At 34.6% G+C, this 13,838-nt stretch overlaps 2 protein-coding genes and 1 non-coding gene across 3 annotated transcripts; 1 reads left to right on the forward strand and 2 right to left on the reverse strand.

Moving 5' to 3' along the window:
- Window positions 1-3,360: 3,360 nt before the first annotated feature.
- On the reverse strand, window positions 3,361-3,442 carry TRNAS-GCU (transfer RNA serine (anticodon GCU)). Its single transcript has one exon. It is a non-coding gene; the product is annotated as a tRNA-Ser (tRNA).
- Window positions 3,443-3,532: 90 nt separating this feature from the next.
- On the forward strand, window positions 3,533-8,554 carry LOC104246233 (G-protein coupled receptor 1). Its single transcript, XM_009802003.2, has 9 exons — window positions 3,533-3,828; window positions 5,372-5,403; window positions 5,509-5,678; window positions 5,790-5,893; window positions 6,391-6,492; window positions 6,614-6,670; window positions 6,803-6,946; window positions 7,419-7,489; window positions 7,873-8,554. The coding sequence occupies exons 1-9, from the start codon at window positions 3,646-3,648 to the stop codon at window positions 7,973-7,975; spliced, it is 966 nt and encodes a 321-aa protein (XP_009800305.1). The 5' UTR covers window positions 3,533-3,645; the 3' UTR covers window positions 7,976-8,554.
- Window positions 8,555-9,839: 1,285 nt separating this feature from the next.
- Window positions 9,840-10,292, reverse strand: LOC104246232 (copper transporter 5). The gene has a single exon (XM_009802002.2). It carries the CDS (start codon window positions 10,290-10,292, stop codon window positions 9,840-9,842), a length of 453 nt encoding a protein of 150 aa, XP_009800304.1.
- Between the last annotated feature and the right edge of the window lie 3,546 nt (window positions 10,293-13,838).

Below are 13,838 nucleotides of genomic sequence, written 5' to 3' on the forward strand. Positions count from 1 at the left end.
GGACGCCTTAAAATTCCCAGGTGGCGACTCTGAAATAATTAAAATCTCGTTTCGACTGTTCTTCAATTGGAGAAAACTCCCTACGCGCCTCGCGGGCGCGGAAAAAGGAGGTGCGACAGGGAATATTCCGCTCATAAAACGGCACGTGGGACTCGTACACTCTTGGTCTAATGGGAAGTGGAGGAGCATGCTCCCTCGTCATCTCAGGTTCGACATACACTTCCTCCTCGTCATCACCCTCATCAGGGAAGGGTGTGTCATCTCCAGACTCATCGGCATTTGTTGTCATAATCACTATCATCTTCCTGATTCAGCGCATCTGCCAAATCACGAGTCAATATGTCATCTATGGGCAACTGTGTGAGGTCAGGAACATCAAGTTGCTCGTTTTCACTGCACAAAAAGAATAAAATGATAAGCTACTCAACTAGATAAATAATTTACATATAGCTATATCACTTTACTTACAAGTCATACTGTGTTGACGTTCTATGATGGACATTTTCTTGTTGGTGATGACTCCCGGATAGACCACCGTGGTCCAACATGCCAGAACTACGCATAATCCAACTAGGAGCGGGGTCATAACTTGTAAAATTTATATCCGGACGGTACCCCTATGAAAAATATGAGTGTTAATACAAATCCAATTCAAAAGACTTAAAATAAACATCACTAAAGCGTAAAAAAAATGAAGTTTACCAGTCGTCTTGTGAATTATATAAAGTCAAAAAATTATTGTGTGTCTGCTCATTCGCCGATGGTGACAAGTTTAAATCAAGGCAAGCTCTTTCATCAGGAAGCTGTCCGGTAAAAACTGCTCCAGAATAATCACCCGATGATGGGGGTTATCCCTACTATGCACACCCTCATTATCGGGAACGTCTTCAACCTTGACGTACATTTCCAACAATTTTATTACAATAAATTCCCTGTATTCATCCGGAATCCGCAAAAAATCTCTAAGAGTTTCATCATCTTTGATGTTAAACTCAGAATAATAAGCAAACTCCTGCGGAGTCACAGAATACGGAAATCTACCGGTTACTTTAAGGTTCACCGAACGTTTCTTCACACTCATTTTTTACGTAACAACGATACCAATTTATCGTACTCCATTGTAAGCGGCAATTTAACATGACATTGTGGAGGTGAACTGTACCTCACAGAGTTATTCTCCATTACAACCTCACCCCCCTCCATATAATGAAACCCTTATTTTTGGCTTTTCACACATTATAAAAAAAAATGGTTGATAAGAAGAAGAGAAGTATGAACGAAGGAAAGTTTTGAATGGATTTTCATAAAATGCTAACGCCTTTAAATAAGGTAAGTCCTAGGTTGGGGTGCAGAATTTTTTTTATATAAAATGCATTATAATACCACGTTTTATGTATTTGGATCATTGTTATGTCAGTTATCCGCAGAACACTTATTGGTGGGCCCAAAAATTAGTGTAAAATGCAGTATAATACTACGTTTTACACTAAAAAATAATTATTTATGTCAGTCCTGCAGAACACTTCTTATTGGTAGGCCCAAATTGAAGTAAAATGTAGTACAATACTATGTTTTCCTAAAACGTAGTACTATACTGCGTTTTCCTATAAAAAAAATAATTTTTTAGTAAAATACAGTATTATAATGCGTTTTACTTTAACGGCTAACTTTCTGTTAAACTAAAACGCAGTATAATACTGCGTTTTAGTTAGAAACGTAACTTTTAACGTATTTTGAGTCCAAAAAATCATTATTTCAGTTTCGGACTCCAAAAAGAGAACGTTATACTTTTTGAAGTTAAACCTTGTTTCACTTGTTAGCAAGATGCCGAAAAATTACACTATATATATAAGATAAATTCTAATTTTTATCTTTAAATATTATGTTTTGAATCCCCTTCAAATAGCCCAAAAGCATAGCTTAGTGGTCGAGGGGGTTCAAAATCTTTGTAAGGTTTCAATTCCCACTAGCTACAATTTTGCTTAACTTTTTTTTAACTCCCTTAACGGAATTTCTGCCTCTGCCACTACTTGTTAGATTAGCCCCTCGTATTGTCTTAATTGCAATTCTTTTTGATCTTCAAGTTTGTATTTGACTCCAACATCCTCGAAAACATATATCACAACATTGCAAGAAATCAAGCTAACACTATGTTTGGATCATTGCTACTCATCGTTTTATAATGTATTATATTGTACTATACTGTATTATATTGTATCATTTTATGAATACAACGTTTGAATAGATTGTATCGTTTGCTGTTGTTAAATAATATTTTTGTTGTTTGGTTTAACTGTATCGTATTGTACTGTAACTGATAAGTTCACTAAAATACCCCCGATTATTTTAATAAAATTTATCAAGAATTACGTATAAAATAATTTAAGACAACCTCTTTCTACTAATTTATCGTTAATAACGTAGCTTGAAAACAAGAGCAAAAACCTGGAAAAGAAAAGGTTAACTAATATTAACAACAACAAAATGATAGAAAGAGACAAAGAATCGAACAGAGACTTGGATAAAAAGAACGAGTGAAACTAACTCTAGAAAAGATGGGAGAAGACAAAGTAGGTCAATAGGTTAGAGATTTGGAGTTAAAATAAAATTTAAAAAATAGAATTATAGAGTAATAAGTAAGGGCATAATTGAAAAAGGAAATAGAAAACGATTCCACCACATTAAATTCGTTGTTTCATAAATGGGGCTTTTGGTTGTTCTGAAACAATGGATTTAACAATACGATACGATTTAATTTTAAATAAATAATCAAAATAAGCATTATTTTGGGATAACAATACAATACGATGCAATGGGTAACAGCCATCCAAACAAGCTGTAAGTATTTTCTCACCTCCCATCACATAAACAATTAATTTGGGCCATGCAAAACATAGAATTAATCCAGTTAAAACTTAGTGAAGAATTAAAAGTATGTTTGATGTCCAATCAAATACCGTCATATAACATGAAGGGGATGAAATAATATATATTTAGTTGTGGATTATAACTCGGGTAATGAAATGGATGAAATAGTATGTATTTGTTTGTGGTTTTGTGGATTATAACTCGTTTAGACAAGTCAAAACCACTAAATTTGATAATTTTTTTTGTTACAATTAGGTCAACAAGTTTCTCTCTCTATCCATTTCTCTTGTTCTTTGTTTCTAGTTTTAGCCCAAAATATAAGGTTGAGAATAAACCCAAGAGTTGCACTACTTTAGTCCAGAATTTTGATGGGTCAATTTGTTCATATTTACAACTTATGAGCTACTAATAAATTATTAAAATGATATCATAATCATAAAAAGGGAAATGCTAAAACCAAAACAAATAACCCAGAAAAGGAAAAATGAAGGACGTCGCCTGAGAGATTCGAACTCTCGCGGGGAAACCCCATGTACTTAGCAGGCACACGCCTTAACCACTCGGCCAAAGCGACGCTTACTGACATGTAAAGCATATGATTTTATATAATCGTAGCAGTCGTTGAATTGGCATATTCCAGGAAAAGCCCTTGGACTTCATATTGCTTTCCAGCAGAAAACTTCCTTTTGCATTCTTCGATCCCAAGCTTTTACCGATCAACACAACGAATCATAACGCGATATTTGTGGTTTCAAAGTATAATCAGAAGCTTGAAAAATGGCGACAGTTAAAGCAGTGATGGGGAATTTGACGGTGGCAGAACGACAAGTACTGACGGCAGTGAACAGCGGAGCATCAAGTCTATCATTGGTCGGTTCCGGATTCATAGTGCTCTGTTATTTGCTATTCAAAGAGCTCCGCAAGTTCTCCTTCAAGCTTGTCTTCTACCTCGCTTTATCCGTCAGTAAATTTGCTTTCACCTTTTGTCTACTCTCTCTTCTTTCTCAATTCTTAGGGTTAGTTTAATTTTTGATAAATTTACCGAGAGCTAGTCAATTATTGTAAAATTGCATTTTACATTTTTCTTCCTCAAAATGTGGCTATATTTGAAGTAATTTAGTTTACGTTTTTTTTTCATTGAATCGAGTAAAATGTGTAGATGTAGTAGATCAGGAGTTTGATTCAGTGAGCTTGGAGGTTTGGAATGGAAATGCAATTGAATAGTCAAAATACTTCTTCATTTTTAAATAAAGTACCTAATGACGCAAGCTATGGAAAATTTTCTTATCGCGGGTGGGCTTAAATACAAAAGAATAAAACAATGAAACAAAGTACTTGAAAGTACATATAAAAGAAAGAAGGTAAAAAGAAGAGAGAAAGAAGAAAGAACATGAAAGAAGTTGATATCTTTAGTCGAGGTGCACGCAAGCTGCACGGAACACCATGGTTATAAAAAAATAGAAAAAGAAGAAGTTGCTATCCATGTTGGTTCTCTACAATTAGTATTGTGACTGTTCCAATATTGGTACATCTCTCACTGTCCCACCGTGGGTAATTCAATTGTTGGATCAAATGTATGTAGCTCAATTGGATGAGAACTTGCATAGATGAGCTAGTAGCTCTAATGTAAATGCTGTTGACTGTATCTTTTACAAATAGATTGTAACTCCATACAAGTAGTTGTCCCATCTGCTTGGGCTTCTCAAAGCTTTGATACAAGGGATCATTTTATTTGGCAAGTAATGCGGAAGTTTCTTGTAAATGAAAAAGAAAAAAAGATGACGCTTCGCAAAGTTAAAAGAAAATGAAAAAACAAGAAAAAAGTTTATATGCATATTGGTTATTTTGGATTAGTTATTGTGATTTGTGACTGCACTGTTCCCAGAATCTCGTGGTCTCTCTCCCACTGTAGCTACACTGAAATTAATCTGAATTCAATTTAGATCGTTGATCAAATTGATGTAGCTGCAGCGGGGATTAGAATTTTAGTTACTGAGCTAGTAGTTCTAATGGAAATGAAGTTGACTTTGTGTCTTGAAATTGTAGCTTAAACAGCTTAAAATCAATCAAGCTGTTATCTCATATCCCTGGATAATATTATATCTCTGAGCAATTTATTTCGGTAGGAGTCCAGATTAGAGGTTGCTGAATTTACTCTGTTTTAAGTTTAGTTTTTATTTCTTGGTTAATATATTAAAAGGAGATTGTTGCTGTGTTTACTCAAACCGAAGGGCTAATGCGAAGTATTCCAATCAATAGAAGGGAAGAATAGGAAGAAAAAATGCATCTACTATAAGAGCATAAGTGGTAATCATGTGTATGATTTTAGATAATGTATTATTAACTAATGGTGTGTGCCTATCAAGAAGATTGAATACTCAAATGTTCCTTTTTTTATTATGGCTTGCAATCTGTCATACGTAGTCGTTGCTTTAGTGATTTCTGCTCTATATGGTTTAAGTTTCTCTCATTTGAAGACTTCTTTTAATTCATTTGAGTGCAGGACATGTGCTGCAGTTTCTTCAGCATAATTGGGTATGGCCACCTCTCTTCTATAAGTTACTTGTAGCAGGCCACAGGGAATTGTCATTCTAAATGGTTCTTCTTCACTGTTAACTGTGAGTTCTTTTGGTCATGTAGGGATCCTTCCAAGGGGTTCTTCTGTTATGCTCAAGGCTATACAACACATTTCTTCTGCCTAGCCTCTTTCTTGTGGACTACAACAATTGCCTTTACTCTTCACCGAACAGTTGTTAGGCATAAGACAGATGTTGAAGATTTGGAGCCTATGTTTCATTTATTCGTTTGGGGTATCTTTTTTATCAGAGACAACAAATTGGCTTCTATAATTGGTTACTATGGTTCCTTTCTCTGTTTCTGAATGCATAAACCATCTTGTTTAATACTGATGCTTCTCCCAGGAACTTCAGGAGTAATGACAGTTATACGATCAATTGCCAATAATCATGAGCATATAAGTCGGTTAGGCACTTGGTGTTGGGCACAAACAGGACATGCAGGAAAGGCAAGTATTTAGTGGTCATAATCTCTAGGTATCTGCTTTGCATTTTTCATGGTAATGTCTATTGAATTTTATTTGAATGTCATTTCCGTAGTTTATGAGCTTCAAAAATTGTGATAGTTTTGAAATACTGAAAACTTTATGGGATGGATTTCTATTACTTTCATGAATAAAGTTGACATCATAAAGAAATGCACGATGTAATTGATTGTTGATTGGCAAAGGAGTTCTCACATTTAATCACTTATTTTAATTCATTTTCCTTTTAAAGGAATCACAAGATAGGGGTAAAGTCTTCCCGTCTTCGTACATATTACCCTCCACTTGTGGGAACACACTGGGTATGTTGTTGTTGTTGTTCCTTTTTAAGGAAAAAAGACTTCTGATTTTGGTAAAACAGTACAGATAGATGGTCGTATTTCAGTTGTTTGGGCTATTATATTCTCTTTTAGCTTGAAAGAGCTTTTATCAAATTAACTTTGCCATGTTCTTTACTGCAGGTTACCCACTTCATCACATTTTATGCACCTCTTTGGGGTGCCATTCTTTTTAATGGTGTCACCTATTTTCAAGTAATACGGATGCTAAACAACGCAACTCGTGTATGTTACTCGTTGTCTTTGCCCTTAATAATTTATGATTCCTTGTATCGTTCATGAAAAATTGGGTTCTGAAGATAGTTGTTTCATTTCAAGTATGCTGATTCTTCTTCTAATATTCCAGATGGCAGTGGGCATGTCAGAGAGGTCATACCAACCAGATCCTCGGTCAGATAAGAAGGTACACAGAGCTTCCTCTGCTAAGTGAAAGTAAATCAAAATAATATCTTTGAGTATGGGGCAGAGCCGTCTCATTTACTTTTCTTGTTATATGCTCTGTTTATCAACTGTTACGCTGTTGGACATCTTGCAGGCACTAAATCGTTGGGGTTACTATCCCCTCATTCTTATAGGATCATGGTTTTTCGGCACAATCAACCGTATACATGATTTTATTGAACCAGGTCATAAGATATTTTGGCTTTCTGTTCTTGACGTTGTAATGGCTCAGCTCATGGTAAACCCTACTATCTCTTGATGAATTCTCTCTTTTCTCTTCTCTCTCATGTGGTTGTGGAAGCTGTACAGAGGGAACTGTTACACTCCTCAAATGAGTATTTTATGTCCTTATTGTACATCAGATAGATTGCAGGCAGTCATATACCTCTTTGTAAACTAGTACTAACAAGAAAATTCTCTCTGGAAAGAATGCTTTAGATCCTCCACTTCCACAATAAACAGAATTTCAAGAGTAATGCCACTAAGTATTTGCTACAACTAGATGGTGAATTTTAAACTGATTATTTTGTTAACCGAAAGCTGATTAGTTTGGTCTGAGTGCCAATGTTTATGAGTTAGGATTCTTGGTGGATATGAAGTTATCTCTGATTTTATGCTGATGTTTAGTTTTGTTCCACTCTTCCTTATAACAAGTTGGACTCGAAGTATTGACATGTTCTTTCTTGACAAATCTTCTATGCTTTGTTTAGGGTCTCTTTAACTCAATAGCATATGGTCTTAACAGCTCAGTCCGTAGAGCAATTTATGAGAGATTGGATCTGTAAGTCCTCCAGTTCTTTCTGTATTATACTATTCGTTTTGCGTTCAGTTTTTTGCAACATTAAATGGTATAGACCCTATTTGCCCCCATACATCTTTGCTTCCCTTTTTTCTTTTTCTCTCTCTTGGGTATTACTGTGTGATGGGGGAACCGAAATGGCAGTACCAAAGCCAGTATGCACTTTTATCTCTTAGTAACATTTGGTTTCAAGAGATTATAACTTGTCAAGATCGTTTGTGTTTTCTGCTCAATATTTTGATAGAGTTTTCCTTGTCTGAAGATGAATATCTACAGTAGTATCTAACTGTATGTTTATTTGCTCAAATCACCTTCATGTGTTTACTCATAGGTTTGTGGTTCAATATGTGTGTGACCTTTTCCAGATTACCAGAATGTTTTCAAAGATGGATTCCAAAGAGCTCGAGGTCAAGAGGCCAACAGCAGGATAGTGAATTAGTCTCACTAAAGATTCAAGATCAGCAATAAGCAATTAGTAGAATTTTGTGCTTGTACATTCATCCCAGTGCTTCTGCCACCACTTCCCTCATTGGACCAGCTTGACAATTGACAATTGCATTGTGACAGCTCCATTGCTCGAACCCAGGTTTTAGGCTCAGAACCTTCCACCAAATCTGCTTGCTCCATTTGCTTAATGCTTGGTCGCTTCTCCCTGATTTCTGAGTCTACATTAGTGCCAAAGTTGTTTTGTTGATAAGTTGGGGAGTATGTATCATTCTTTTAACCTTAATGCTGTCTTCTGATTGTTGCATCAGTAATATACTCCAGGAAATTGACCCAAGCGATTTCAGTATGATCAGCAGAAGACACATGACATATGATTTGCGTATGAAGCCTTCAATTTTAGACAAGGCTGAATATTTGTTTCTGATGTACCCTGAAAGAAAAAGAACTAGTGCTTTGTTATTTACTGCCAATGCTTGTTTTGAAATTACTAATTTCATTTATGAATCTCTTGATGATGTGAACGATGTAGGTCGTGGTTGAGGAATATTAGCAACTTGCCTGACTTGTTGCAATCAAATTCTCAAAGAATTTTTGCATAAAGCCTTTCTTTTTATTCTTCAGCATATAAGTATCGTGTCACTGCAGCCAATCGTCAAAAAAAGAATGTCTTTTCAGACTGAAATTTCTAAAAGATATTGGACTTCAATTAGTACAAGATTACTCATTCTAAAAACAATATGGAGACTGGGAAAGCGAGAGCAATTTGTTTTGATCTGCGGGTAAATATTTATTTCTTAAAATTATACTGTAAATGAACTCTTCTTATTTAGTAACAAAACTAAAAAAATTATAAATTTCTGGTATTTTAAATTTTGAAAACTCGTAATAAAAAACATAATAATAATAATGTGTTGGAGGATTACAACTAACATTTCTTTCTCGTCCAATCTTGAAATATAAAACTGAACCTGTTAGTCATTACTGTTTTCTTCTTATTGGAAAATTATATTCTTTTTATGGGAATTATTCTACTCATATTATAGCCCCACCCCACTCGCCAAGTGGGGTAATATACCCAGAAAAATCACACATCAAAAGTTTGTCCATGCGGTAATTACTAATTACTAACGGGGAAAAGTATTATTTGCAGTTCTGTCATGCTTCTCATTTTTGTCCATCCAAATAAAAATCACTCTACAATTTTTCCATTCAGATCACTTCGCATTGGTGTTAAAAAAAATTCCAGAAGCCAAACAACAGTTGGTTGGTTTGTCATTATTGCTGTTTTTAATATGTATAATGATTGGTTGTATCTCTTTCTCAGTAAATGCACAGAAAATTCAACTGTTATGGCATTATCAAGTAAAATAGCAAAAACAGATTTTACTTATATAGTAACAGAACCTTCAATTCCTATTGAAGCCAGCTAGCGGTGGAGTTTGCCTCAAAATTTTCAAGAATATTTTTAGCAAATATTTTCAAATTTTTTTAGAAACTGTTTTAATAAAAATATTTTTAAATAGTGTTTCGATTTATGCAAAAAGATAAAAACTTTTCTTTCTTAGTAGCTGGTTGAAAACATTTTGCTAAAATTAAAAAAAAAAAAATCAAAATTTTAAAGCAACCACCCCTAAATGAGACAAAAATTTGGGACAACAATAATAATGAAAATGGAGAAATGTAAATTTATAGTATTCAGATCCAGAAATACACAACAACAGAAGGAAATGAAAAAGATCAACAGGTTTACAAACCACAGATCCAACAATCTAAAAACCCAAAAAAAAAAAAAAAAAAAACATCTCCATTATCATTCTTCCATATAATTTCTATGGGTAAAACAAGAACCAAACCCATTACAAGTAACATTAAAATTCAGAAAGTTTCAAGCACAGGCACATGGATTATCAACGACCACAACATCCTCTTCACCGGTCCTAAAAAGCAAATATCCGATCGACAGACCCAAAACCACGGCAACAAAAACGCCGCCGTTAAATGACATAATAGCTAACATAAGCATATACCCAATCGCCGAATTAATCCCAAATAGAATCGCCGTAGCAAATCTCGCCGAATTCCACACACCGCCGACGGTCGGAAAAGAGTAAAGAAGAGGTGTATTCACGGCGGCGTTGGACGACGGCGGAGGGTAGTTTTTCTTGGAATTTGAAGACAGAATCTTGAATCGCTGACGGCGATCTTCCATGTACTGGTAAAAAACGGAGACGATGAAACAAGCGAGTAAAGCGAGGGCATAGCTTGACCAAGAATCGGTTTTCCAAAAATCGAACAAAAGGGTCACTTTGTTACCCCAGTAAAAGGTCATGTGCATCATTTTTGCTTTGATTTTGAGTTTTTGGAATTGTGATCGGAAGAGAAGGAGTTTTGAGGTGGGGTTTTTTAGGAAGATGATGGGTTGATTTGTTGGAAAAGTATGGACCTTTGAATTTGTTGTTGTTTTTTTGGCGGGGGGGGGGGGGGGGAGGGCAGGGGGGAGGGGTTTGGAGTGAGAATGATGAGAAGGTGAGGAGATTGGTTTGTTTAGTTTAAATTGTACTATTCATTTGCCTTGTACTGTACGTTTTAGGACAATAGTTTATGTCTATCCTATAAAGTTGTACTACTAGTTATCTTTGTCCCAAGTACGTCTTCGATTTTATATTGAATAAACACTTTCATTTTAAAGTCCAAGAAAAATTGCATTAAAAAATATTGCATTTCTTTTGCATACTTAATATTTTATCGTTTGTCCACAAACAAAACAAAAATAAAGTTAGTTTTTAGTAGTAGTTTACAAGATCTCGAATTCTCACAGTGACCTTTGGATTCTTAAGTAGTGGCAAGGAGGAGCACATAGGAATGCCGACCACTACATAAGTCATTAGTGGCTGAGAGAAAGTGAGCAGCACCTTATATAGATTGGGCGGAGCCAGGGTCAGCTCAACCATAAGGCCACTAAAACAATGACTTAGGGCCCTAATTTTTTGGGGGTCTCATTTTTAAAAAAAAATGCATTTTATATATTATTTTTTAAAAAAATTATACATATAAAAATATTTTTGGTTCTTATATACAACAACATCCCAGTAATTTTTGGTTCTTATATAGTGGTAAAAAAAAATAAGATCACTAGATGATGAGAAATTGAAAAAGCATTATCTTAACCTTGAATTTTCTTTAACACATAATAGTTATTCTGATGGTTTAGATTTATTTTTTGAATTAAAAGTATTAAGAGAAATAATAAAAGTAGAAGATAATGATCTAATCAAAATAAATCAAATAAAAAAATTAATTCATTTCCAAATACATATATGGCTTATAGTATAATGTTAACAATTCATGTAATTGTTGCCTCAACTGGAAGAAGTTTTTCAAAACTAAAATTAAATGGATTAGCTATATCATCAATTCAAAAGGAATTAGTAGAACAAATTGATTATAAGATAATAATTAATGATTTTGTATCTAAAAAGGCTAGAAAAGTAGACTTAAATAAAAATATATATGACGATCTTTCCTTTTTTTAATTTTTTTTTAAAAGTTAGGGCCCCTCGATGATGTTTGGCTTTGGCCCCCGATTTTGTTGAGCCGGCCTTGGGCGGAGCTAAAAGAAGCAAGCCCCTATCAGAGAAAGCAATTGTTGGAAGCTAAGCAAAGTCACGAAGCTGGCTGACTACGCTCAAGCAGAGCTTAGACTCGGAGGGGGTGACTGATCTCGCCACAGAGTTCAAGAGCGAGCAAGACTATCTTGGTAAATGTAATAAGAACCGGCTGCGATATGAGAGTTAGCCCGTCGACGACTGGTGATTCGGCAAGCGATTGATTCGGCACATCTAAGTATTCTCTGCTATGAGGATGAGGGAGAGGTGATGCGAATAGTGGAGAAAACTATAATATGGGATATCGTACCACACTGAACAATATTGTGAAAACTTTTTACAATATGAGTGTATTTTTAATTGATTACTGCAAGTTAATTATTTTATTTTTTAGGTTACTAAATTAGAAGTATCATAGAGTTAATTACATGTTGTTACAAGTCATCTTAATCATATGTCTACAAAATATACATTGTGGTCATAAGTTACACTTTTCTTTTTTTACATAACCTTCACAAATTTTAAGAATTCAATTTTATTAATTAAATTACGGAAAAAGGGTCAAAAATATTCCTTTATTATGTGAAAAGGATCACGTATACCCTTCGGTATACTATTGGTCTACTATAGCCCCTGACGTTATAAAATTGGTGCAAAAATACCCTTAGTCCGTTAAATTGTCCACCATGTCAAGCATTATCACACATGACATGATTTTTTGATGATGTAAATGTCACGTGGCAATGTCACTTCACCACTCCAACCTCATTGTACCTCCTCCTACCACTTCTTTCTCTCTATAATTGCCTAAACCTTAAGGATCTATAACAAAAAATTTCCAGAAAATAAATTAGCTAAACATGAATACTAAATTTTCTTTACTTTCTTTTCAATTTTTTAAAGATGACAGCCTTTTACTTAGTATTTTACAAGGGGAGAAACGACTTTTGGAATCAAGAACATAAATTGTTGAAAAATTCATACCAATTAGAGAGAGAAATAAAATTAAGCTGGCTTTTCTAGCCAGTAATTATGAAAAACTTATCACACAAACACTAATTAAATTTCACATGAAAAACACATATCTAGAATCAATCAGACAACTTAATTATGAAACAAACACTAATTCATTACCCATATAATATATACATTTTGAATTTTCACATAAGAATATGACAATAAGTGTAAGATCCCTTTTGGGTTATTCTTACACTTACTTCCGCCAATCTTAAAACTATGAAATTAACAAAGAAAATATTAAAAAGGAAATTAACCCTCTTGTTACTATCAACAAATACCCATAATATTTGACTTCATGATTACTTTGCTATAGATTTTCCTTTAGCAAAGTTTATATTTTTTTACCCCAACCATAGATAAAGAAATTAACCAAAGATTTTTGACCTTTTTCCCAAATATGTCTCTTTATATGTTAACAGCACGAGTAGAAATTCAGTGGCATCTCGCCGCCGGTGATCCGCCGGAGACCATTCTCTCAGTGGCAGTACTAGTTGAAGAAGCTGAAGACTTCATTGAAAATCCGTTATCGGGAGACCCGAATAGATGTATATCCGACATCTCGAACCGACCCGAATCGCCAGGAAATCTCATGTAAGAACCCAACGGCGATTCATTAGTCATTCCGCCTTGTTTAGTATTTTTGTAATCTATTATTGCTTTGTGCATAAATGGAATTAATCTCTCCATTTTTGGGTTATTCATGTTTAGCTAATTTTTTTTGTTATAGATTTTAAGGATTTATGCAACTATGGAGAGGAAGAAGTGGTAGAAGGAGGTAAAATGGGGTTTGGGTGGTGAAGTGGAATTGCCACGTGGCATTTACATAATCAAAAAATCAGGCCATGTGTGATGATGTTGGATATGGTGGACGATTTAACGGACTAAGGGTATTTTTGTATCAATTTTATAACGTCAGGGACTGTAGTAGACCAATAGTATAATGGAGGGTATATGTAATCCTTTTCACATAGTAAAAGAATATTTTTGACCCTTTTCTGATTAAACTATTTAAATTTTGAATCTAGGTGTGATAGTTTTTATTGAGCTAATTTTTCAATGAATATTTTCTCTTCTTTTTCGAAATATTTCTTCATCTATAATTATATTTATGTATACGCACGGTCGAAATCAGGCTCATCTATTGCATGACAGATTGGGATTAAAACGTAAGAGATTGAAGATCGACCCCGGGTCCCATCGAACCTGGATACGAGGTTAGAACGTCCGACTTCGAAAACATCGAATCCATGACCCCGGAA

The sequence above is a fragment of the Nicotiana sylvestris genome, chromosome 8 (assembly GCF_000393655.2).
Source record: "Nicotiana sylvestris chromosome 8, ASM39365v2, whole genome shotgun sequence".
NCBI classification, from domain to species: Eukaryota; Viridiplantae; Streptophyta; class Magnoliopsida; order Solanales; family Solanaceae; genus Nicotiana; species Nicotiana sylvestris.

Bases quoted from the DNA above. Each gene is read 5' to 3' on its own strand.
- LOC104246233 (XM_009802003.2), top strand. From the start codon at position 3,646: ATGGCGACAGTTAAAGCAGTGATGGGGAATTTGACGGTGGCAGAACGA. The intron at 6,671-6,802 runs GTACACAGAGCT...GACATCTTGCAG, and splicing joins ATCCTCGGTCAGATAAGAAG to GCACTAAATCGTTGGGGTTA. The intron at 7,490-7,872 runs GTAAGTCCTCCA...GACCTTTTCCAG, and splicing joins ATTTATGAGAGATTGGATCT to ATTACCAGAATGTTTTCAAA.
- LOC104246232 (XM_009802002.2), bottom strand. From the start codon at position 10,292: ATGATGCACATGACCTTTTACTGGGGTAACAAAGTGACCCTTTTGTTC.